At 40.7% G+C, this 22,617-nt stretch overlaps 1 protein-coding gene across 4 annotated transcripts in view; it reads left to right on the top strand.

The window, feature by feature from the left end:
* Cxhxorf58 (similar to human chromosome X open reading frame 58) overlaps positions 1-22,617 on the top strand; it is a 56,054-nt gene that overhangs the window by 5,593 nt on the left and 27,844 nt on the right. Inside the window, exons 5-7 of one of the 4 annotated variants that reach the window (NM_001419756.1) lie at positions 1,978-2,072; positions 2,447-2,558; positions 11,771-11,902. In NM_001419756.1, the coding sequence (NP_001406685.1) occupies positions 1,978-2,072; positions 2,447-2,558; positions 11,771-11,902 (339 nt within the window). Of the gene's footprint in view, positions 1-1,977; positions 2,073-2,446; positions 2,559-4,198; positions 6,517-11,770; positions 11,903-22,617 lie in introns of those variants that run through there. The other 3 variants (XM_063280307.1, XM_063280306.1, XM_039100133.1) reach the window with 3 other exon arrangements.

The following is a 22,617-nucleotide window of genomic DNA, read 5'->3' as shown; positions in this document are numbered from 1 at the left end:
AAATAGATAATTCTCTTTATCTGTGACTTAGATATAGTAATATTATGTAAAGTTCTAAAACTGCTTATTTTGATAATCTCAAATGAATATTTCTGGTCTCTTATTTTATATTTATTTTATTTGTATGGATGTTTTGCCTTCATGTGTATCTCAGCACCATGTCATACAAGGCCTGTAGAGACCTGAAAAGGACATTGGCTCCCCTGAGCCTGGAGTGAGAGGCAGTTGTAATGTGGGTTCTAGGAATCCCACCTGGGTCCTCTGGAGGATCCATCAGTACGATGAACTGCTAGACCATCTCTCCAGCCCTCTGGGTTATTTTTAATGTAGAGGAGCACTAACGATTTTTCTGAAATTAAATTTGTTTCCTTATTTGAATATAGTAAATAGGGTTGGGGATTTAGCTCAGTGGTAGAGCACTTGCCTAGCAAGTGCAAGGCCCTGGGTTCGGTCCCCAGCTCCAGAAAAAACAAAAACAAAAAAAAACAGAATATAGGAAATAGTGATCTTCTAAAAAACCCTCTAGATTAAGAACTGGAGGTTTAGCTCAGTGGTAGAAAGTGTATTCAACACATGTAAGGCCCTGGGTTTGATCCCCAACACTACCAAAAAAAAAATCCCTGAACTTAAAAATGTACTTTGCTTTTACCCAGCAGTTGCACTTTTTAAATTTATTTATTTATTTATTTAGTTAGTTAGTTAGTTAGTTATTATGTGTATTTGTGTGAGCCTAAGTGAGTTTATGTGCACACTGTGTGTACAAGAGCCTGCCAAGTGCAGAAGAGAACATCAGCTCCCCTAGAAGTGAAGTTGTGAGCAATTGTGAGCCACCATGAGGATGCTGGGAAGCAAACTAAGGTCCTCTGCCAAAGACAGACATGCTTTCTTTTTCTTTTTTTTTTTTTCGGAGCTGGGGACCGAACCCAGGGCCTTGCACTTGACAGACATGCTTTTAACCACTGAGCAGCTCTCCAGCCCAGCAGTTTCCTTCTAAGAGTGCTTCTACAATACCATTCCATTATAGCCTCGATTCATAAACATAAGTAAATGCCTCTGTCTTTATGTTTAAAGCTTGAAATATTAACAATATTCTGCAACAGGACAACTAATATACCTTGTTAGTGAAAAGGGCAAGTCAGAACAGTATAAGAAATATAATCCTATTTAAGTACAAACAACATACAAAACCAAACAAAAACAAAAACAAAAACCCCTCTGGAAACTATCCTACTATCAGAAGAGTTACATTAAAGGAATGTTGGCAGTCCTGAAAAAGTCTGAGCAATATATATACTTTTGTCACCATCTTACTCACATACCTATTTGTGTTATCATACAAAACTAATTTGTAATTATCATGTTACTACTTTCTTCATAATTTTAGGCTCTTAGTAAATAAATGAATTAGTTATTTTTACATCTTTATTTCGATGCTTCAAATTAAATACTTCACATTAAAATGCTTTATCTTATTAAAAGTCCCATCATTGTATATTTTATAGAATTATTACAGGCATAAAACTGAATAAGGTCATTTAAGGAAAAGAATGGAAATTTTGGAGTTAAACAAGTTTAAGTTTGAGATCCAGCTCTTCCTCATTTATAAAATGAGACTGATACTATTCTAATTGTGTTGTTGTTATGAATAAATGAGGATATATATATATTATATTATATATATGATACCACCATACTACATGGTAAATAAAATATGCTTAAAAGCTAGTTGCTTAATACCATTAGTATCCCCATATTTATTCAACATTAAACACTTGTTAAGTTTCATGTGTGTTTCAGGTACTGTATTAGATGCTAGAGCTACATACAGAATAAAGATGTCTCTACCTTCATGGTACTTAGAATCTAGTGGGAGACACAGATAAACTTATATATAGGTGCCCCGAGCCCACTGTACTGTTCACTCTGCCTCCATTCCTATAATCCGTGAGCAGTTTACAGTGCCATCATTTATTTCAGGAATATTGTGTGGCACATGAACTACTGAAGAAAGTAAGCCCCGTAGAGGCTGCACTTTTGAAAGATCCTAGCATGAAGTGTAAAGTCAGATTCAGGTAATGTGACTATGCTAATTTATTTCACAGGAGAAATAATAGAACTAAGTTTTAAAATTCTGATTATTTCTCAGGACAAACTTTAAAAAGTAAGTGTTTTACTTACACCTGTTATATAAAAGGGCTAAGTTGCCATGAGGTCTCACCCCCATTTTGTTCATAAGTATGAGAATAGTCGTGACTTTCACCTTGGGATCTATTTCTTTGCTAGATCTTTATATTTCTTTCTATGCCCTGTATTTGAAAAATACATGTACTTAATACAGTTGTATTACAAAATACAGTTGTAATGCAACTGTATTAAGTACGTGAGGAAGAAGCAATGGGATACCACAGTTGATACCGCATAACATTTTTTTTAATCTTTCTTTCAGATTGACTGGTGAAACGTTTCCACCTTGCATCGTGTTTAAAATTTTTTTTAAAGGTGATACCCACAGTTACAAGTATTTCAGCGGGAAAAATTTACTAAAGCCGTCAAGTAAGGTGATGCTTCATGACGTATGTTCTCTGTTACTGCTTCTTAACGTCTATGTAGTATGTAAAGTGCATTCCAAGTATATAGGCTGTATTATCTTGTCAGTAGTCAGCCCATCAAACAGGTAACTTTTTCCTAAGCACCATGCTTCAAAGTGTCTCCACTAAACTAAATTCGAAGTTTATTACTTATATGAGGCTACACACACACACACACACACACACACACACACACACACACCCTCTCAATTTTCTTTATGTTAAAAATTTACATTCTGCAAAATGTTGGGTGCAATTTTATTTGTTTCAATAGGATTTTGTTTCTCCTCTGATTCTGTAGGATACTTAGAAAATACGTGCTGGGTATTGGTACTGAAAATGTACTTTTAAGCTGAGCGTGGTGGCACAACTCTGTAATCCCCACACTGTGACAGGAAGCTCCATTGCTCTAAGCTACATGGTAGAGCCCTTCCTGAAAGAAAGCAGAGCTGGGGAGGAGGGAGAGACCTTTCATATAGTTCTTTCTGACAGGAGTTCTCATAGTATCTTGATGGTTCAGAAATCCTTGCCATAATAACTGTGTCTAGCACATGAATTAACTGGGAAGCTTGTCAAACTGCTGTCTCTACTGTTGACAGCAAAGATCTACAGAAGAGGTTTTAATCCTTTGGCCCTTGCTCTGAGTAGAATAGGGTTTAAAAGGTGGATATCGTCATGTTAGCCATTAATAGGGACATTATTCCAGGCTACTACTGTAACTTTGTGGTAGAGCATTTGTGTAGTATATGCTGTGCCATACATCCAATCCTAAGCAATGCAAAAGAAAAATAACCTTTGATAAGCATGTTACACAAAAAGCATGAGCTATCAGAAATCCTAAGTGTGTTCTTGAGAGAAGACTGCGCAGGCTGGCAACTTCTGATTCGATCCGGCAAGTGCAGCATTTAGTCTCTGAAGATTATTAGAAAAGTAACTGGGGCTGCTTTGCTTTTGGTTTTGAAGCAATATCAGAGAAAAATAAACTCCACTACACAAATGTAGCAAATAGGCTACAGGTTCTCATCATGCACTATGTATGGTACGGAGTTTCAAAACCATTACTATTCACCTATTACAAAAATTGGAATCAGATGGAGAAATATGTATTGGTTATTGAAACAGGGTTTCTCTGTGTAGCTCTGGCTGCCCTGTAACTTGCTCTTTAGACCAGGCTGGCCTCCAACTCAGAGATCTGCCTGCTTCTGGTTCCTAATTGCTGGGATTATAAAGGTGTGTCCCACCATGCCCAGCTTGAGAAGTATATTTTCATCTTCTTCTTGAGGGATAAATTAATATCATTATCATATTCACTTTCAGAATAAACTGAGGTTGGTTCTATAAAATACCATCTATTGTTTCTATTCTAAAATTATATAATCAGACTTTTCGGGAACCGAGATTCTCCTGGGTTAGTTCCATCATCCCTAATGTGCTTAGACTTTAAGAAAATGAAAAGTTCAGAAAGAAGTCGCTAGAAAACACTCTTTATACATTAAAACTCATCAGAACATTGTAAAATACATTAATTTTTGTTTATGAAGTAACTGTTAGAGGGGGAGAAAATAGCCCAGTGATATAAAAAAAGAAAATGTGACTTCCCTTTTCTCCAGCATCCTGAAAGCTTCATCACTTGTCTTGTGGTGTCTCCATCCATGTGTCTGAGAACCTGCTAACAAACAGAAGGACAACAGCTGGAGCTTCGGACACCCCAACTTAACACATAGCTCCTCTTTTGGACACTTCCTTTGACACAAACATGGAAAATCAGAATTTACAGAACCGGAGAGAAGCAGCTGGTCAGAGACGTCCTCCACCAGAAGAGAATCCCAGGGTGAAATGCAGAGACTGTGGGGCCTTTGGGCACACTGTAAGAAGCAGAAAGTGTCCTATCAAGTGTTGGGATGGGGCCAAGGCACCACTACCCTTGGGAGTAAAGAAGGAAAAGGAGAACCGGGACCCTCAGAAGAAGCCGCAGAATCCCCAGAGTCTTGAGCCAGCGAATGAGACAGAAAGAGAGAGAGAAGAAAGAGAAAGACTAGAGAAGAGGAAGAAGGCTCTCTTGCTCAGATTTCCCAAGAAACCCCCAGAGAAGAAGCCACAGAGTTGGAAGGATACAACGCATTCTGGTGACTATCTGAGGCGCCCGAGCAGACCATCATTCATCCATATAAGCAGGAAAATGTCTCTGAGCCATACTCAGGCTAGTGTGCCAGGAGATGAGAAATCTGATGGCCAACCTGTGTGCCATACAACACCTTCCACAGAAGATGCTAATATTGTCGTGCCTCTTGAGGAAGAACATTTTCAGACCTTGGATGTCCCTAGAGTGCCAAAAACAGCATTTGGCCACAGTGATGAGGACCCAGCTGTCAGTGAGAAGCCATCAGACCAAAGCATGGAGAATCACATCCATCAAGTCCCAGAGGCTGCCTTCCAAGTGCAGGAAGTGGGCCACATGTTTAATACTCAGTCACTAACCCAGCACTCTGTTGAAGATAAACATTCCCACCTGTCTTCTGCAGAGCATACAGATAACCAGGAAACTAAACTCAGCTTCAAGGCAACCAGTAAGAGAAATTTCTACATCTGCACCCAGATTATCCCAAATTCTACAAAGAAATTTCGACTAAGCTCCTACCAAACACCCAAGAAGAGCACCAAAAGGCCTATGTTAGAGCCTTCCCAGCCTGTGCCATGTTCTAGTACCAGTGGAGTTGAACCAAAAGGATTACCTGAAGGGGCCAATGTTGAACAACAGCCTCCACACAACAGAGCTCGCCTGAATTTCACCCAGCCTCATGCCGAGTCTCATCATTCACTGAGCAGCCACGTTCCAGTGCAGCCCCTCCGAATGGTCTTCACTAGATTGAGAAACGACTACTGGAGCTCCAAGATCTTGGAAACTTCCTCATTCCAGATTACTGAGAAGAAAATATCTCCTCTTAAGATTTCACTCTCCCTGAAGCACTCTGGAGGTCTGTCTTTCTGGGTCCCTCGTAAGTAGCATTCCAGGCTCCTTCTCTGAAGAGAATAAAAGAGAAGTCCACATGAAAACAGAGACTGCCTCAGGGGGACTTCTGGGAGACTGTTGGGTAGAGGGGTGGAGTTCAGAGGAGAGCTGACTGAGCCAGTTGAACCGGGTCCTGTGGACAGAGAGGCCTGTGAAGAGACGAGATACTATCAGCAGCCCAGCAGACAGATACTTACTGTTCAGATCAAATAAACTGTACTTTAAGTGGAGCTTACTGGAGTGAAACGTTAAGGAGTTTAATGTGAAGTCTGTGAGAATTTGAGTTGGCACATACGTGTGCTTGCTTTTATTCACACATTAAGTACAAAACAGGAATTACCCTGTTTTGCATTCAATTACCTCCATTAGTGGAAAGTCCGAATGATTTCTACGACCTACATCTTCACAGAAGGGTGCTCTCTCGTGGGTAAGAGCCATCGTGAAGAAAGTTCTTTTGCACTTAGAGATGTTCTTCTCTACTGACTTGTAAATACATTTTAAAAATATGTTTCAGTGTTGATAAAGTTCTAGAAATTATACCAAAGAAAAAAGGAACTGTACCTTGATGCCTTTCCCTAATGAGGTACAGCTGCCACTCCCATGAAATAACCCTAACAGTTCATTCTGTGGCCTTCATTTTCCCCATGAAATGAGATTTTATAATTCCGTTTGTTCTTATTAAGATGTTATCAAGCTATTCAGCCTTTTTCAGTGGACACTAGAATGTTCTTTAAATGAACAGAACATACTCAACTTGAAGAGAACAGTTTGGACTGGCCCTCGTCCCTGTCATTCCTTTTCAAAACAAATTTGACTAATATGTAAATTCATAGTTGAAAGAAAATGTGCAATGGTGGTGGGATCTTTCTCAGTCTGAGTTTACATTTTTGATCTTTGAATAAAAGTTTCTTCAACAAACTGGTCCAACTTTTCTGTTTACCTATTTCTGTTTTGTTTTGGTCTGTTTGTTTGTTTGTTTGTTTGGGATGGTCTCTCTGTGCAGCCCTGAATGTCCTGGATCTCACGAAGTAGACCAGGCTGGCCTTGAACTCCCAGAGATACCTGCCTCTCCCTCCAGAGCTCTGGGACTAAAGGCACCCACCACTACACCTAACTCTTCTTGAACGTCTGATTGTCCTGCGTCCACCTCCAGAGTGCTAGGATTACAGGTGTGTGGACACATGTGGTTTATGGGGATCGAACTCAGGGCTTCATGTACACTAGGTAAGCACTGTACCGATTGAGCTACATGCCTAGCCCTAAGTTTGTCTCTATTATTTTATTATGCATATGGGTGTTTTGCCTGCATGTATGTCTGTACACCACAAGTGTATCTGGTGCTGGAGTCAGTCAGAGGAGGGTGTCAGATCCCCTGGAGCTGGAATTAGAAACAGAAGCAAATCATTGCATGAGTGCTGGGAACAGAACACATACACTTGGTAAGGGAAGTCAGTGCTCTTAACTGCTGAGCCATCTTTCCAGCCCCTCATTTGTTAGGTGAGTTTCAGTTTGTTCAGATGTTTAGTCTAAGTTTACTTATCTTTGAAAATATTCTTATGTGTATGGAATGGATGTTTTTCCCTGCATGCCTGTGCACCATATGCATGCCTGCCTGGTGCCTGAGGAGGCCAGGAGAGGGCATGGATCCCCGGGAACTGGAATTGCAGACAGTCATCGTGAGCTACCAGATGGGTGATGGGAATTGAACTCAGGTTCCCTGGAGGAGCAGCTAATATTCATAACTGCTGAGCCATCTCTCCAGCCCCTCTGATTCCATGTATAAAGAAGGAGGAATTTAACACATATTTGCTCCATCATTCCCCTCCATATTTCCATTTTCTTGTTGCAATTCCTTATCATTCTCCAGCTGTATTTCTCTTGTCCCCCCCCCAAAAGCAAGTGAAAGGGGAGGAAATAAACAGAAAGTTAGACAATTTACACTACCCAATTTCAAGACTTATAAAGCTACAGGAATTAAAGCAGTATAATGGTGGCAAAAAGAGATGTAGAATCTACCAGGAAAAAAATAGAAATACATCTTTATATAACCAATATTTTCTCCAAAGGTGCCAAGGCAGGTCAAATGGTTCTACAGCAGTGTTTCCTGGCCTTCCTAATGCTGTGACACTTTAATGCAGTTCCTCATGTTGTGGTGACCCAACCATAACGTTTTCATTGCTACTTCCTAAGTGTAATTTTGCTACTATTATAAACTGTAATGTTCTGGTGGTCTTGGGTTACACCTGTGAAATGGTCATTCAAGCCCTAAAGGAATCATGCCCTACAAGTTGAGAACCATTGTTTTGGTGTAATAGAATAATGATGTGTATGTATGTGTATCTGTTATCTATCTGTTTCTGTGCCTGTGCCTGTGTCTGTGTCTATGTCTGTGTCTGTGTCTGTGTCTGTGTGTTCTCATTTCATTTTCCATTTTGACCATCTACTTCCTCAGCATTGATACTTTGCAAGAGAATTGTCCTTACTGTTGGTCCACCAGAAAATTTACCAAGGCCTTGCTACACAAAGTGTGTGCAGCCTACACATTGGCATCCACTGGGCCATTTAAAAATTCAGAACCTAGGGACTGGTGGAGAGATAGCTGAACAATCAAAAGTGTGCACTACTCTTGCAGAGGACAGAAGGTTGGTTGTCAACACCCTATCAGGTGGTTCACAAAAACTTGTAACTCCAGCTTCAGGGGATCGTGTGTCCTCTCTGGCCTCCTCAGGCACCTGCAGGCATATGCACACATGCACACACAAAGAATAAAAATAAATATTTTTTAAAGAAATACAGAAGCGATGGTGCTACTTCAGACCTCCTGGCCCAGCATCTACATTTTAGCAACCCCTCAGGTGATCTTTGACACCATATCATTTGTAAGGACTTTCCTATAAAGCCTCCAACTCTGTGGCCTGGAGCACCACTGGGTAATGGACATCATTTATTTTCATGTCTGACAGTTAATGTGCCTGCATGATAATAATGTTTAAAGGAGATGTATTACACTTACAGGCTACAAAAGGATCCTGTGGATCCAACTGACAAGCCTGCACTGTTGACATCCAGCAACTGTTATTTTACACTGAAAAATTCCTATCCTTTTAAACTTCATTCATATAAGAAAAACATAGCAATAGCCACCCTTGTTGTTTAATTACTCTGTCTCTCTGTCTCCCCCTTCTTACCCCTCGTGTTCTCTTCCCTCTCTCTGTCACAAGCCTCATATATACTAGGCCAGCCTTGAACTCATTATGCAGCTGGTCTTGGGCTTCTGATGTACGCCACCATGCCTGATTTGTACGGTAAGTTCTGTGGATCAAAGCCAGGGCTTCGTTCACACAAGGCAAGCACTCTGTCACTTTGCTATATTGCAGTCCTACTTGATCACTTTGGGATGGGGGAGTACAAAAGCTGGGGGTTGAATTCCTCATTCATTCCCAGCTTGATTTTTGAAACAGGATCTCCCTGAACCTGGGTCCACCAACTTAACTAATCTGGTTAGCTAGTGAGATTCAGGGATCCATCCATCTCTGTCTTACAGTACTGGGGTTTCAGATGTGCTACAATGCCCAGTTCCTATGTGGGTATTGATGATCAGAACTTGGGTCCTCATGCTTATGCAGCAAGCACCTTACCAATTGAGCCATCTCCCCAGCCCCTCTGGCTCTACTTGATCTGTTTCTATCAGCTATAATCGCCAATGTGCATTATTTCACATAATTCCCATAAAACTATTCTGTGTATGAAAACAGAAAGGAGACTAATGGGGAAGCAGAATGGGGATCATTGGGAGTAGAAGGAAAACATATATATCTAAAAATGCCATAATGCCTAATAATGAAAACTTAAATCACACATTCAAAAAATAAAAGACCAAGTAACTAGTTTAAAACCTTACAACTAAGGCCAAAGTCCATGTTCTCAACCACTCCTGAGGTCAGGGACAACACTCACTATACATGGTCACTCCCATGGCCCTTCCTCTTCACTATAATGAGAAATACTATTCCCACTTCGTCTGTGACAAAGCTAGAATTTGAAGAGACTTGGAGGCACATAAATGAGATTTGAATGCTGATCTGTTTCTGCCATACTGCGTCGATTTCAAGGCTGAAACAATCCAGCATTTAATGAGCTTTTTGGAGATGTTGTCTCTTAGCTTCCTGGTCTGGCCACCTGCTGCCCCCCCTTTCTATTATGGACTCACCTTTGGGAGCTGTAAGCCAGAATAAACTCTTTCATAAGTTGCTTTTGGTCATGATTTCATGGAAATAGAAAACTTACTAATATTCTCTCAAAAACATGCAGAGAGTTTGTCCTGTGCTTATAGGCATGGTTTTTTTAGCCACCGGACTAGAGTAGAATCAATACAACTGAAGCAATAAAAAGCCACAGGACATTATAATAAACAATAACAGAGAGATGCACCAATGTCATCTTTTCTTTGGGTGCATAGTGTGCAAAGAAATTGGTGAGATGAAAAGTAAAAATAATCCACCCATGGGAAAGCTCATATTTTCATTAAACAGTTCACTTCAGTGTACTAATAATAAAATATGACCATTGAAATATTTTCCCATTTCATTTTCCATGGACATCGCCAGAGCTTTGGAATTCAAATCAAAACTTAAAAGGACTATTCTAGATAATAAAAATGAGAATTAGAGAAGAAAGTATGTGAAGGCAACCTATTGTGTTTAAATAAAAAGAACAGAAGCTCTGGGTTTTGATCCTGCTCGAGCAATCTATTATGGCCTCCTCAGTGATAACACGGATCCACACTTTTGCAAATAGCACATTCTGAGGTACATAGGGTAAGGATTGACCTGGAATAGAAAAAGATTTGAATTTTCTTCTTTGCCAGCCTCCCTCCACATAAGCAGACCCTTTGTGTCCAGAAGCACAGATACATATTATAAATAGGTGTTAGACAATTCAGCACAGCTATCATCAGAAGCATAGATAAACGTGGGAGGGGTCTGTATGATGAGAGCCAAGACAGAGAATTGAAGCCTCTGTTTTCTGTGGTTTTTCTCTCATTGGTCTCTCAGACAAACTCTTTTGATTGTAAACTGTTGACAGTTTCGAAAGAAGGAGAAATCCTTTATTTGCTTTCCTTTGGCTACTGAAGATGAAGTCTAAAGGAAAGGAAAGTGTATGCAACTTGACACATCCACATTTGGAAGCCATGAGTTAATGAACAGAAAAGAGTGTTGGTTCCAGAAACCTTTTATTCTAGTTTCTAGGGCACCCTCTCAATAGCAATTGAGAGCACTGACTTCTCTGCCAACAGACCCAGGTTCAATTCCCAGCATCCATATGGTGGCTCACAACTGTCTATAACTCCAGTTCCAGGGGGACCTGACACCATCAGGAGGACTCTAGTTTGGTTCCCAGCACCCACATCAGGCAGCTTATAATTGACTGTAACACCAACTCCAGGAGATCTGACACCCTTCTCTTGCCTCCTTGGGCATATACACAAATTCATATACATATACACATAATCAAATATAAAAATATTCTTTAATTTTAAAAACTTTTTTGTGTTGTACTGATGTATTGCCTGCATGTCTCTGTGCACCACATGGGTGCAGTGCCCAAAGAGGCCAGAAAAGGATATCAGATTCCCTTGGAACTGGAGTGACAGATGGTTGTAAATAAACTATGGTCCCTTGACAACTGTAGACTCTACTGTACCTGTAGTTATATTTTAAAACTATGCATCAATGGCTATAGGAACAAATATGAAATGGTTTAAAAATCCCTACATAATCCAAACACAGAAGTCCATGCCTATAGTCCCAGCACTTGGAAGGTAGAAACAAGGAGGTAAGAAACTTAAGTTCATTCTTAACTTCAAAGCAAGTTTGAGGCCAGCCTGGGTTACATGAGACACTGTCTCAAAATAAATTCATCCATAACTGGGCATGGTGGTTCATGCCCCAATATTTAGAGCTGATGTAAGAGGCTTACTAAGTTGCTGGCCAACCTAGGGTACAGAGTGAGACCTTAACTCCTTCCCCATATAAAAACAGCTATATGATTTCCTTTGTGTTACTAGCAAGATAGTAAAAGACAGGAACAATTTTTGCTATATTTGTCAGAAAATATACAAAATATGTGCCATTAATTGAAAATATATTATTTTTAAAATCTTTCTTTATAGGCAGTGGCTGATGCTTATAAGATAATGGGGGAAAGGAAATTTTATCAACAAATTATGCAAGATGAGTATTTTTTCCAGAAGTTCAAAATAGCCGATCGTATGGATATTGTCACAGTGCAAGATTACATGCAAGTAAGGAGTTTATATATAGATGTTGAAAATTCAAACAAAAAAACATTTTCCTAACCTCCAATGAAAAAGAATCATACTTTAAAAATTGTGATAAAATGCATATAACATAACTTTAACATTTGGGGGCCCAGAGAGATGGCTCAAAGATTGTTTGCTATAATTTCAAAGACCCGTATTCAGTTTCCAGCACCTAAATCAAACAGTTCCCAACAATTTGTACCACGAGCCTGAGAAGATCCAATGCCTTTTCTGGCCTGTGAGAGTACAGCAGACACATGAACACAAACACGTGCACATGACACAAACACAGGATCACACACATGCACATACATATGCACAACCACATGCACACGCACATGCACAAGCACACACACACACACACACACACACACACACACACTCACCTACAAAGGGAAAGTGAGGAGGGAAAGAGAATAAAAATTATAATAAGAAAGAAAAGAGAACCTTACCAAGTTGAGTCTGGTAAAATGATCTAACAGGAAAAGTGCTTGATGCCAAACATGAAACCCCATAACTAAAGTGGTAGAAGGGGAGAAAACCGATTCCACAAAGGTGTCTATGACTACTGACTTCATGTAGTGCTCTTCTCGTGTACACACACACACACACACACACACACACACACACACACACACTCACTCACCTACACAGGGAGGGTGGGGAAAGAAAGAGGATAAAAATTATAATAATAAAGAAAGAAAAACTTACCATGTTGAGTCTGGTAAAATGACCTAACAGGTAAAAAGTACTTGATATCAAGAATGAAAACCCAGGACTGACTTGGTAGAAAGTGAAAAATCCCATGCCACAATGGAGTCTTCTGGCTTCTGACTTCATGTATATGCTCTTCTCCTGTACACACACACACACACACACACACACACACACACACACACACACGTGCCCACACACGAACATGCACATGAAAACACGCACATGCTCACACACGCACACAAGCACAGGTTCATGCATGCACAAACACACATGCACTCACCTACACAGGGAAGGTGAGGAAGGAAACAGAATAAAAATTGTAATGAGAAAAAAAGAAAAACTTACCAAGTTTAGTCTCCTAAAATGGCCTAACAGGAAAAGTGCTTGATACCAAACATGAAACCCCAGAACTGAAGTGGTAGAAGGGGAGAAAACCGATTACACAATGGTGTCTTATGACTTCTGACTTCATGTAGTGCTCTTCTCGTGTACACACACACACACACACACACACACACACACACACACACACTCACCTACACAGGGAATGTGGGGAAGGAAAGAGAATAAAAATTATAATAAGAAAGAAAGAAAAACTTACCATGTTGAGTCTGGTAAAATGACCTAACAGGTAAAAGTGCTTGATACCAAGCATGAAACCACAGAACTGACATGGTAGAAGGGCAAAAACACAGTTCCACAATGGTGTCTTCTGACTTCTGACTTCATGTGTGTGCTCTTCTCCTGTACACACACACACAAACACACACACACACACACATACAAACACATGCAAACAAACACGAAGATGTACGCGAACCAAAGGACATGCACACACACACAAGCACACGAACATGCTCACGAACACATGCACATGCACACGCACACGACCATGAACACACACACACACACAGAAAACACGCACACAGCGCCAGTACATGCACTCATACACACACATGCACTCACCTACACAGGAATAGTGAGGAAGGAAAGAAAATGAAAATTATCATTAGAAAGAAAATAAAACGTACAAAGTTCAGTCTGGCAAAATGACCTAACAGGTAAAAGTGCTTGATACCAAGCATCACACCACAGAACTGACATGGTAGAAGGGCAAAAAAAAAAAAAAAACAGTTCAACAATGGTGTCTTCTGACTTCTGACTTCATGTGTGTGCTCTTCAAGTGTACACACACACAGAGACACACACACATACAAACAAACACGAAGATACACACGAACATAAGCAAATGCACACACAAACAGGCACACAAACTTGCTCAGGAACACATGCACATGGACATGCACTAGACCATAAATACACACAAACACACACACACACACACGAAACGCACACACAACGCTGGTTCATGCACTCATACACACACATGCAGTCACCTACACAGGAATAGTGATGAAGGAAAGAGAATAAAAATTATAGTTAAAAAGAAAGAAAAACTTACCAAGTTTAGTCTGGTAAAATGACCTGACAGGTAAAAGTGCTTGATACCAAGCATGAAACCACAGAACAGACATGGCAGAAGGGCTAAAAAAAAAAGTGCACAATGGTGTCTTCTGACTTCTGACTTCAAGTATGGGCTCTTCTCCTTTACACACACACAGAAACACACACACAGAAACACAAACACACATATACACACTCACACAGAGATGCACACGAACACACACACGTGCACAAACACATGCACACTCACATGCTCATGATCACATTCAGATGGACATGCAGACGCACATGAACACATACACACACACACACACAAGTGTGGGTGCATACACGCACACAAACACATGCACTCACTACACAGGGAAGGTGAGGAAGTAAAGAGAATAAAAATTATAATAGGAAAGAAAGAAAAACTTACCAAGTTCAGTCTGATAAAATGACCTAACAGGTAAAAGTGCTTGATACCAAGCATGAAAGCCTAGAACTGACATGGTAGAAAGGGAAAAATCCCATTCCACAATGGTGTCTTTTGACTTCTGACTTCATGTATGTGCTCTTCTTGTGTACCCACACACAGACTAACACACATCCAGACACACAAACACACATAGGCAAGGGTGCATGCATGCACAAACAAGCATGCACTCACCTACACAGGGGAGGTAGGGAAGGAAAGAGAATAAAAATTACAATAAGAAAGAAAGAAAAACTTACCATGTTGAGTCTGGTAAAATGACCTAACAGGTAAAAGTGCTTGATACCAATAATAAAAGCCTAGAAATGACCTGGTAGACAGCGAAAACTCCCATTCCACAATGGTGTCTTCTGAATTCTGACTTCAGTGTTCTTCTCCTGTACGCACACACATAAACACAAACACACAGACACACACACACACACAAAGATGCACATGAACACACGCACATGCACACACACTATCACATGAACACATGCATATGGACACGCACAGTCCCACGAACACACACACAAACACACACACACACACAGACACACACACAGACACAAAAGCACGGGTGCCTGAATGCACACACACACATGCACTCACCTATACAGGGAAGGTGAAGAAGGAAAGAGAATAAAAATTATAATAAGAAAGAAAGAATAACTTACCAAGTTGAGTCTGGTAAAATGACCTAACAGGTAAAAGTGCATGATACAAAGCATGAAACCCAGGAACTGACCTGGTAGAAAGGGAAAAAACCCATTCCACAATGGTGTCTTCTGACATCTGACTTCATGTATTTGCCCTTCTTGTGTACACACACACAGACAAAGACACAAGACACACACACACACACAAACACACACAAACACAGGTGCATGCAAGCACACACACCCATGCAATCACTGACACATGAAGGTGGGGAAGGAAAGAGAATAAAAATTATAATAAGAAAGAAAAGAAAGAAAAACTTACCAAGTTGAGTCTGGTAAAATGACCTCAAAGGTAAAAATGCTTGATACCAAGCATGAAATCCCAGAAATGCCATGGTAGAAAGGGAAAAATCCCATTCTGCAATGGTGTCTTCTGACTTCTGACTTCATGTGTGTGCTCTTCAAGTGTACACACACACACAGACACACACACACACATACAAACAAACACGAAGATGCACACGAACCCAAGCAAATGAACACACACACACAAGCACACGAACTTGCTCAGGGACATATGCACATGGACACGCTCTAGACCATAAACACACACACACACACACACATACACACACACACAAACACACACATACAATACACACACAGAAGCGCTTGTCCATGCACTCATGCACAGACCTGCACTCACCTACACAGGAATAGTGAGGAAAGAAAGAGAATAAAAATTATAGTTAGAAAGAAAGAAAAACTTACCAAGTTTAGTGTGGTAAAATGACCTAACAGGTAAAAGTGCTTGATACCAAGCATGAAACCACAGAACAGACGTGGCAGAAGGGCTAAAAAACAAGTGCACAATGGTGTCTTCTGACTTCTGACTTCATGTATTTGCCTTTCTAGGGTACACACACAGACAAAGACACACACACACACACACACACACACACACACAAGCACAGATGCATGCAAGAACACACACACATATGCACTCACCTACCAAGGGAAGGTGGGGAAGGAAAGAGAATAAAAACTATAATAAGAAAAAAAAGAAAGAAAAACTTACCAAGTTGAGTCTGGTAAAATGACCTCAAAGGTAAAAATGCTTGATACAAAGCAAGAAACCCAGGAAATGGCATGGTAGAAAGGGAAAAATCCCATTCTGCAATGGTTTCTTCTGACTTCTGACTTCATGTATGTGCTCTTCAAGTGTACACACACACACAGACACACACACACATACAAACAAACACGAAGATGCACACGAACCCAAGCAAATGAACACACACACACAAGCACACGAACTTGCTCAGGAACATATGCACATGGACACGCTCTAGACCATAAAGACACACACACACACACACACACACACACACATACAAAACACACACAGAAGCGCTTGTCCATGCACTCATACACAGACCTGCACTCACCTACACAGGAATAGTGAGGAAAGAAAGAGAATAAAAATATAGTTAGAAAGAAAGAAACACTTACCAAGTTTAGTGTGGTAAAATGACCTAACAGGTAAAAGTGCTTGATACCAAGCATGAAACCACAGAACAGACATGGCAGAAGGGCTAAAAATCAAGTGCACAATGGTGTCTTCTGACTTCTGACTTCATGTATTTGCCTTTCTAGGGCACACACACACAGACAAAGACACACACACACACACACACACACACACACACACACAAGCACAGATGCATGCAAGAACACACACACATATGCACTCACCTACACAGGGAAGGTTGGGAAGGAAAGAGAATAAAAAGTATAATAAGAAAAAAAAGAAAGAAAAACTTACCAAGTTGAGTCTGGTAAAATGACCTCACAGGTAAAAATGCTTGATACAAAGCAAGAAACCCAGGAAATGGCATGGTAGAAAGGGAAAAATCCCATTCTGCAATGGTTTCTTCTGACTTCTGACTTCATGTATGTGCTCTTCAAGTGTACACACACACACAGACACACACACACACAAACAAACACGAAGATGCACACGAACACAAGCAAATGAACACACACACACAAGCACACGAACTTGCTCAGGAACACATGCACGTGGACATGCACTAGACCACAAACACACACACAAAAAAAACACACAAACACAAAAAACACACACACACACAATCGCTGGTGCATGCACTCATACACGCACATGCACTCACCTACACAGGAATAGTGAGGAAGGTAAGAGAATAAAAATTATAGTCAGAAAGAAAGAAAAACTTACCAAGTTTAGTCTGGTAAAATGACCTAACAGGTAAAAGTGCTTGATACCAAGCATGAAACCACAGAACAGACATGGCAGAAGGGCTAAAAAAACAAGTGCACAATGGTGTCTTCTGACTTCTGACTTCAAGTATGGGCTCTTCTCCTTTACACACACACAGAAACACACACACAGAAACACAAACACACATATACACACTCACACAGAGATGCACACGAACACACACAGGTGCACAAACACATGCACACTCACATGCTCATGATCACATTCAGATGGACATGCAGACGCACATGAACACATACACACACACACACACACACACAAGTGTGGGTGCATACACGCACACAAACACATGCACTTACTACACAGGGAAGGTGAGGAAGTAAAGAGAATAAAAATTATAATAGGAAAGAAAGAAAAACTTACCAAGTTCAGTCTGATAAAATGACCTAACAGGTAAAAGTGCTTGATACCAAGCATGAAAGCCTAGAACTGACATGGTAGAAAGGGAAAAATCCCATTCCACAATGGTGTCTTTTGACTTCTGACTTCATGTATGTGCTCTTCTTGTGTACGCACACACAGACTAACACACATCCAGACACACAAACACACATAGGCAAGGGTGCATGCAGGTACAATCATGCATGCACTCACCTACACAGGGGAGGTAGGGAAGGAAAGAGAATAAAACTTACAATAAGAAAGAAAGAAAACCTTACCATGTTGAGTCTGGTAAAATGACCTAACAGGTAAAAGTGCTTGATACCAAGCATGAAACCACAGAACTGACATGGTAGAAGGGCAAAAACACAGTTCCACAATGGTGTCTTCTGACTTCTGACTTCGTGTGTGTGCTCTTCTCCTGTACACACACACACACACAAACACACACACACACACATACAAACACATGCAAACAAACACGAAGATGTACGCGAACAAAAGGACATGCACACACACACAAGCACACGAACATGCTCACGAACACATGCACATGGACACGCACACGACCATGAACACACACACACACACACACAGAAAACATGCACACAGCGCCAGTACATGCACTCATACACACACATGCACTCACCTACACAGAAATAGTGAGGAAGGAAAGAGAATGAAAATTATCATTAGAAAGAAAATAAAACGTACAAAGTTCAGTCTGGCAAAATGACCTAACAGGTAAAAGTGCTTGATACCAAGCATCACACCACAGAACTGACATGGTAAAAGGGCAAAAAAAAAAAAAAACAGTTCAACAATGGTGTCTTCTGACTTCTGACTACATGTGTGTGCTCTTCTAGTGTACACACACACAGAGACACACACACATACAAACAAACACGAAGATGCACACGAACATAAGCAAATGCACACACAAACAGGCACACAAACTTGCTCAGGAACACATGCACATGGACATGCACTAGACCATAAACACACACAAACACACACACACACACACACACGAAACGCACACACAGCGCTGGTGCATGCACTCACACACACACATGCAGTCACCTACACAGGAATGTAGTGATGAAGGAAAGAGAATAAAAATTATAGTTAAAAAGAAAGAAAAACTTACCAAGTTTAGTCTGGTAAAATGACCTGACAGGTAAAAGTGCTTGATACCAAGCATGAAACCACAGAACAGACATGGCTGAAGGGCTAAAAAAACAAGTGCACAATGGTGTCTTCTGACTTCTGACTTCAAGTATGGGCTCTTCTCCTTTACACACACACAGAAACACACACACAGAAACACAAACACACATATACACACTCACACAGAGATGCACACGAACACACACACGTGCACAAACACATGCACACTCACATGCTCATGATCACATTCAGATGGACATGCAGACGCACATGAACACATACACACACACACACACAAGTGTGGGTGCATACACGCACACAAACACATGCACTCACTACACAGGGAAGGTGAGGAAGTAAAGAGAATAAAAATTATAATAGGAAAGAAAGAAAAACTTACCAAGTTGAGTCTGATAAAATGACCTAACAGGTAAAAGTGCTTGATACTAAGCATGAAAGCCTAGAACTGACATGGTAGAAAGGGAAAAATCCCATTCCACAATGGTGTCTTTTGACTTCTGACTTCATGTATGTGCTCTTCTTGTGTACGCACACACAGACTAACACACATCCAGACACACAAACACACATAGGCAAGGGTGCATGCATGCACAAACATGCATGCACTCACCTACACAGGGGAGGTAGGGAAGGAAAGAGAATAAAACGTACAATAAGAAAGAAAGAAAAACTTACCATGTTGAGTCTGGTAAAATGACCTAACAGGTAAAAGTGCTTGATACCAATAATAAAAGCCTAGAAATGACCTGGTAGACAGCGAAAACTCCCACTCCACAATGGTGTCTTCTGAATTCTGACTTCAGTGTTCTTCTCCTGTACGCACACACATAAACACAATCACACAGACACACAGACACACACACACACACACACAAAGATGCACATGAACACACGCACATGCACACACACTATCACATGAACACATGCATATGGACACGCACAGTCCCACGAACACACACACAAACACACACACACACACAGACACACACACACAGACACAAAAGCACGGGTGCCTGAATGCACACACACACATGCACTCACCTACACAGGGAAGGTGAAGAAGGAAAGAGAATAAAAATTATAATAAGAAAGAAAGAATAACTTACCAAGTTGAGTCTGGTAAAATGACCTAACAGGTAAAAGTGCATGATACAAAGCATGAAACCCAGGAACTGACCTGGTAGAAAGGGAAAAAACCCATTCCACAATGGTGTCTTCTGACATCTGACTTCATGTATTTGCCCTTCTTGTGTACACACACACAAAGACACAAGACACACACACACACACACACACACACAAACACACACAAACACAGGTACATGCAAGCACACACACCCATGCAATCACTGACACATGAAGGTGGGGAAGGAAAGAGAATAAAAATTATAATAAGAAAGAAAAGAAAGAAAAACTTACCAAGTTGAGTCTGGTAAAATGACCTCACAGGTAAAAATGCTTGATACCAAGCATGAAATCCCAGAAATGCCATGGTAGAAAGGGAAAAATCCCATTCTGCAATGGTGTCTTCTGACTTCTGACTTCTGACTTCATGTGTGTGCTCTTCAAGTGTACACACACACACAGACACACACACACATACAAACAAACACGAAGATGCACACGAACCCAAGCAAATGAACACACACACACAAGCACACGAACTTGCTCAGGAACATATGCACATGGACACGCTCTAGACCATAAACACACACACACACACACATACACACACAAACAAACACACACATACAATACACACACAGAAGCGCTTGTCAATGCACTCATGCACAGACCTGCACTCACCTACACAGGAATAGTGAGGAAAGAAAGAGAATAAAAATTATAGTTAGAAAGAAAGAAAAACTTACCAAGTTTAGTGTGGTAAAATGACCTAACAGGTAAAAGTGCTTGATACCAAGCATGAAACCACAGAACAGACATGGCAGAAGGGCTAAAAAACAAGTGCACAATGGTGTCTTCTGACTTCTGACTTCATGTATTTGCCTTTCTAGGGTACACACACACAGACAAAGACACACACACACACACACACAAGCACAGATGCATGCAAGAACACACACACACATATGCACTCACCTACCAAGGGAAGGTGGGGAAGGAAAGAGAATAAAAACTATAATAAGAAAAAAAAGAAAGAAAAACTTACCAAGTTGAGTCTGGTAAAATGACCTCACAGGTAAAAATGCTTGATACAAAGCAAGAAACCCAGGAAATGGCATGGTAGAAAGGGAAAAATCCCATTCTGCAATGGTTTCTTCTGACTTCTGACTTCATGTATGTGCTCTTCAAGTGTACACACACACACAGACACACACACACACATACAAACAAACACGAAGATGCACACGAACCCAAGCAAATGAACACACACACACAAACACACGAACTTGCTCAGGAACATATGCACATGGACATGCTCTAGACCATAAAGACACACACACACACACACACACACACACACACACATACAAAACACACACAGAAGCGCTTGTCCATGCACTCATACACAGACCTGCACTCACCTACACAGGAATAGTGAGGAAAGAAAGAGAATAAAAATTATAGTTAGAAAGAAAGAAACACTTACCAAGTTTAGTGTGGTAAAATGACCTAACAGGTAAAAGTGCTTGATACCAAGCATGAAACCACAGAACAGACATGGCAGAAGGGCTAAAAATCAAGTGCACAATGGTGTCTTCTGACTTCTGACTTCATGTATTTGCCTTTCTAGGGCACACACACACACACACACACACACAAGCACAGATGCATGCAAGAACACACACACATATGCACTCACCTACACAGGGAAGGTTGGGAAGGAAAGAGAATAAAAAGTATAATAAGAAAAAAAAGAAAGAAAAACTTACCAAGTTGAGTCTGGTAAAATGACCTCACAGGTAAAAATGCTTGATACAAAGCAAGAAACCCAGGAAATGGCATGGTAGAAAGGGAAAAATCCCATTCTGCAATGGTTTCTTCTGACTTCTGACTTCATGTATGTGCTCTTCAAGTGTACACACACACACAGACACACACACACACAAACAAACACGAAGATGCACACGAACACAAGCAAATGAACACACACACACAAGCACACGAACTTGCTCAGGAACACATGCACGTGGACATGCACTAGACCACAAACACACACACAAAAAAAACACACAAACACAAAAAACACACACACACACAATCGCTGGTGCATGCACTCATACACGCACATGCACTCACCTACAGAGGAATAGTGAGGAAGGAAAGAGAATAAAAATTATAGTCAGTGGGGCTGGGGATTTAGCTCAGTGGTAGAGCGCTTACCTAGGAAGCACAAGGCCCTGGGTTCGGTCCCCAGCTCCGAAAAAAAAGAACCAAAAAAAAAAAATTATAGTCAGAAAGAAAGAAAAACTTACCAAGTTTAGTCTGGTAAAATGACCTAACAGGTAAAAGTGCTTGATACCAAGCATGAAACCACAGAACAGAC

Source organism: Rattus norvegicus, chromosome X (assembly GCF_036323735.1).
Source record: "Rattus norvegicus strain BN/NHsdMcwi chromosome X, GRCr8, whole genome shotgun sequence".
Taxonomy (NCBI): Eukaryota; Metazoa; Chordata; class Mammalia; order Rodentia; family Muridae; genus Rattus; species Rattus norvegicus.
The sequence above is the reverse complement of the archived record's forward strand: the minus strand, read 5'-3'. Positions and strand labels throughout refer to the sequence as shown.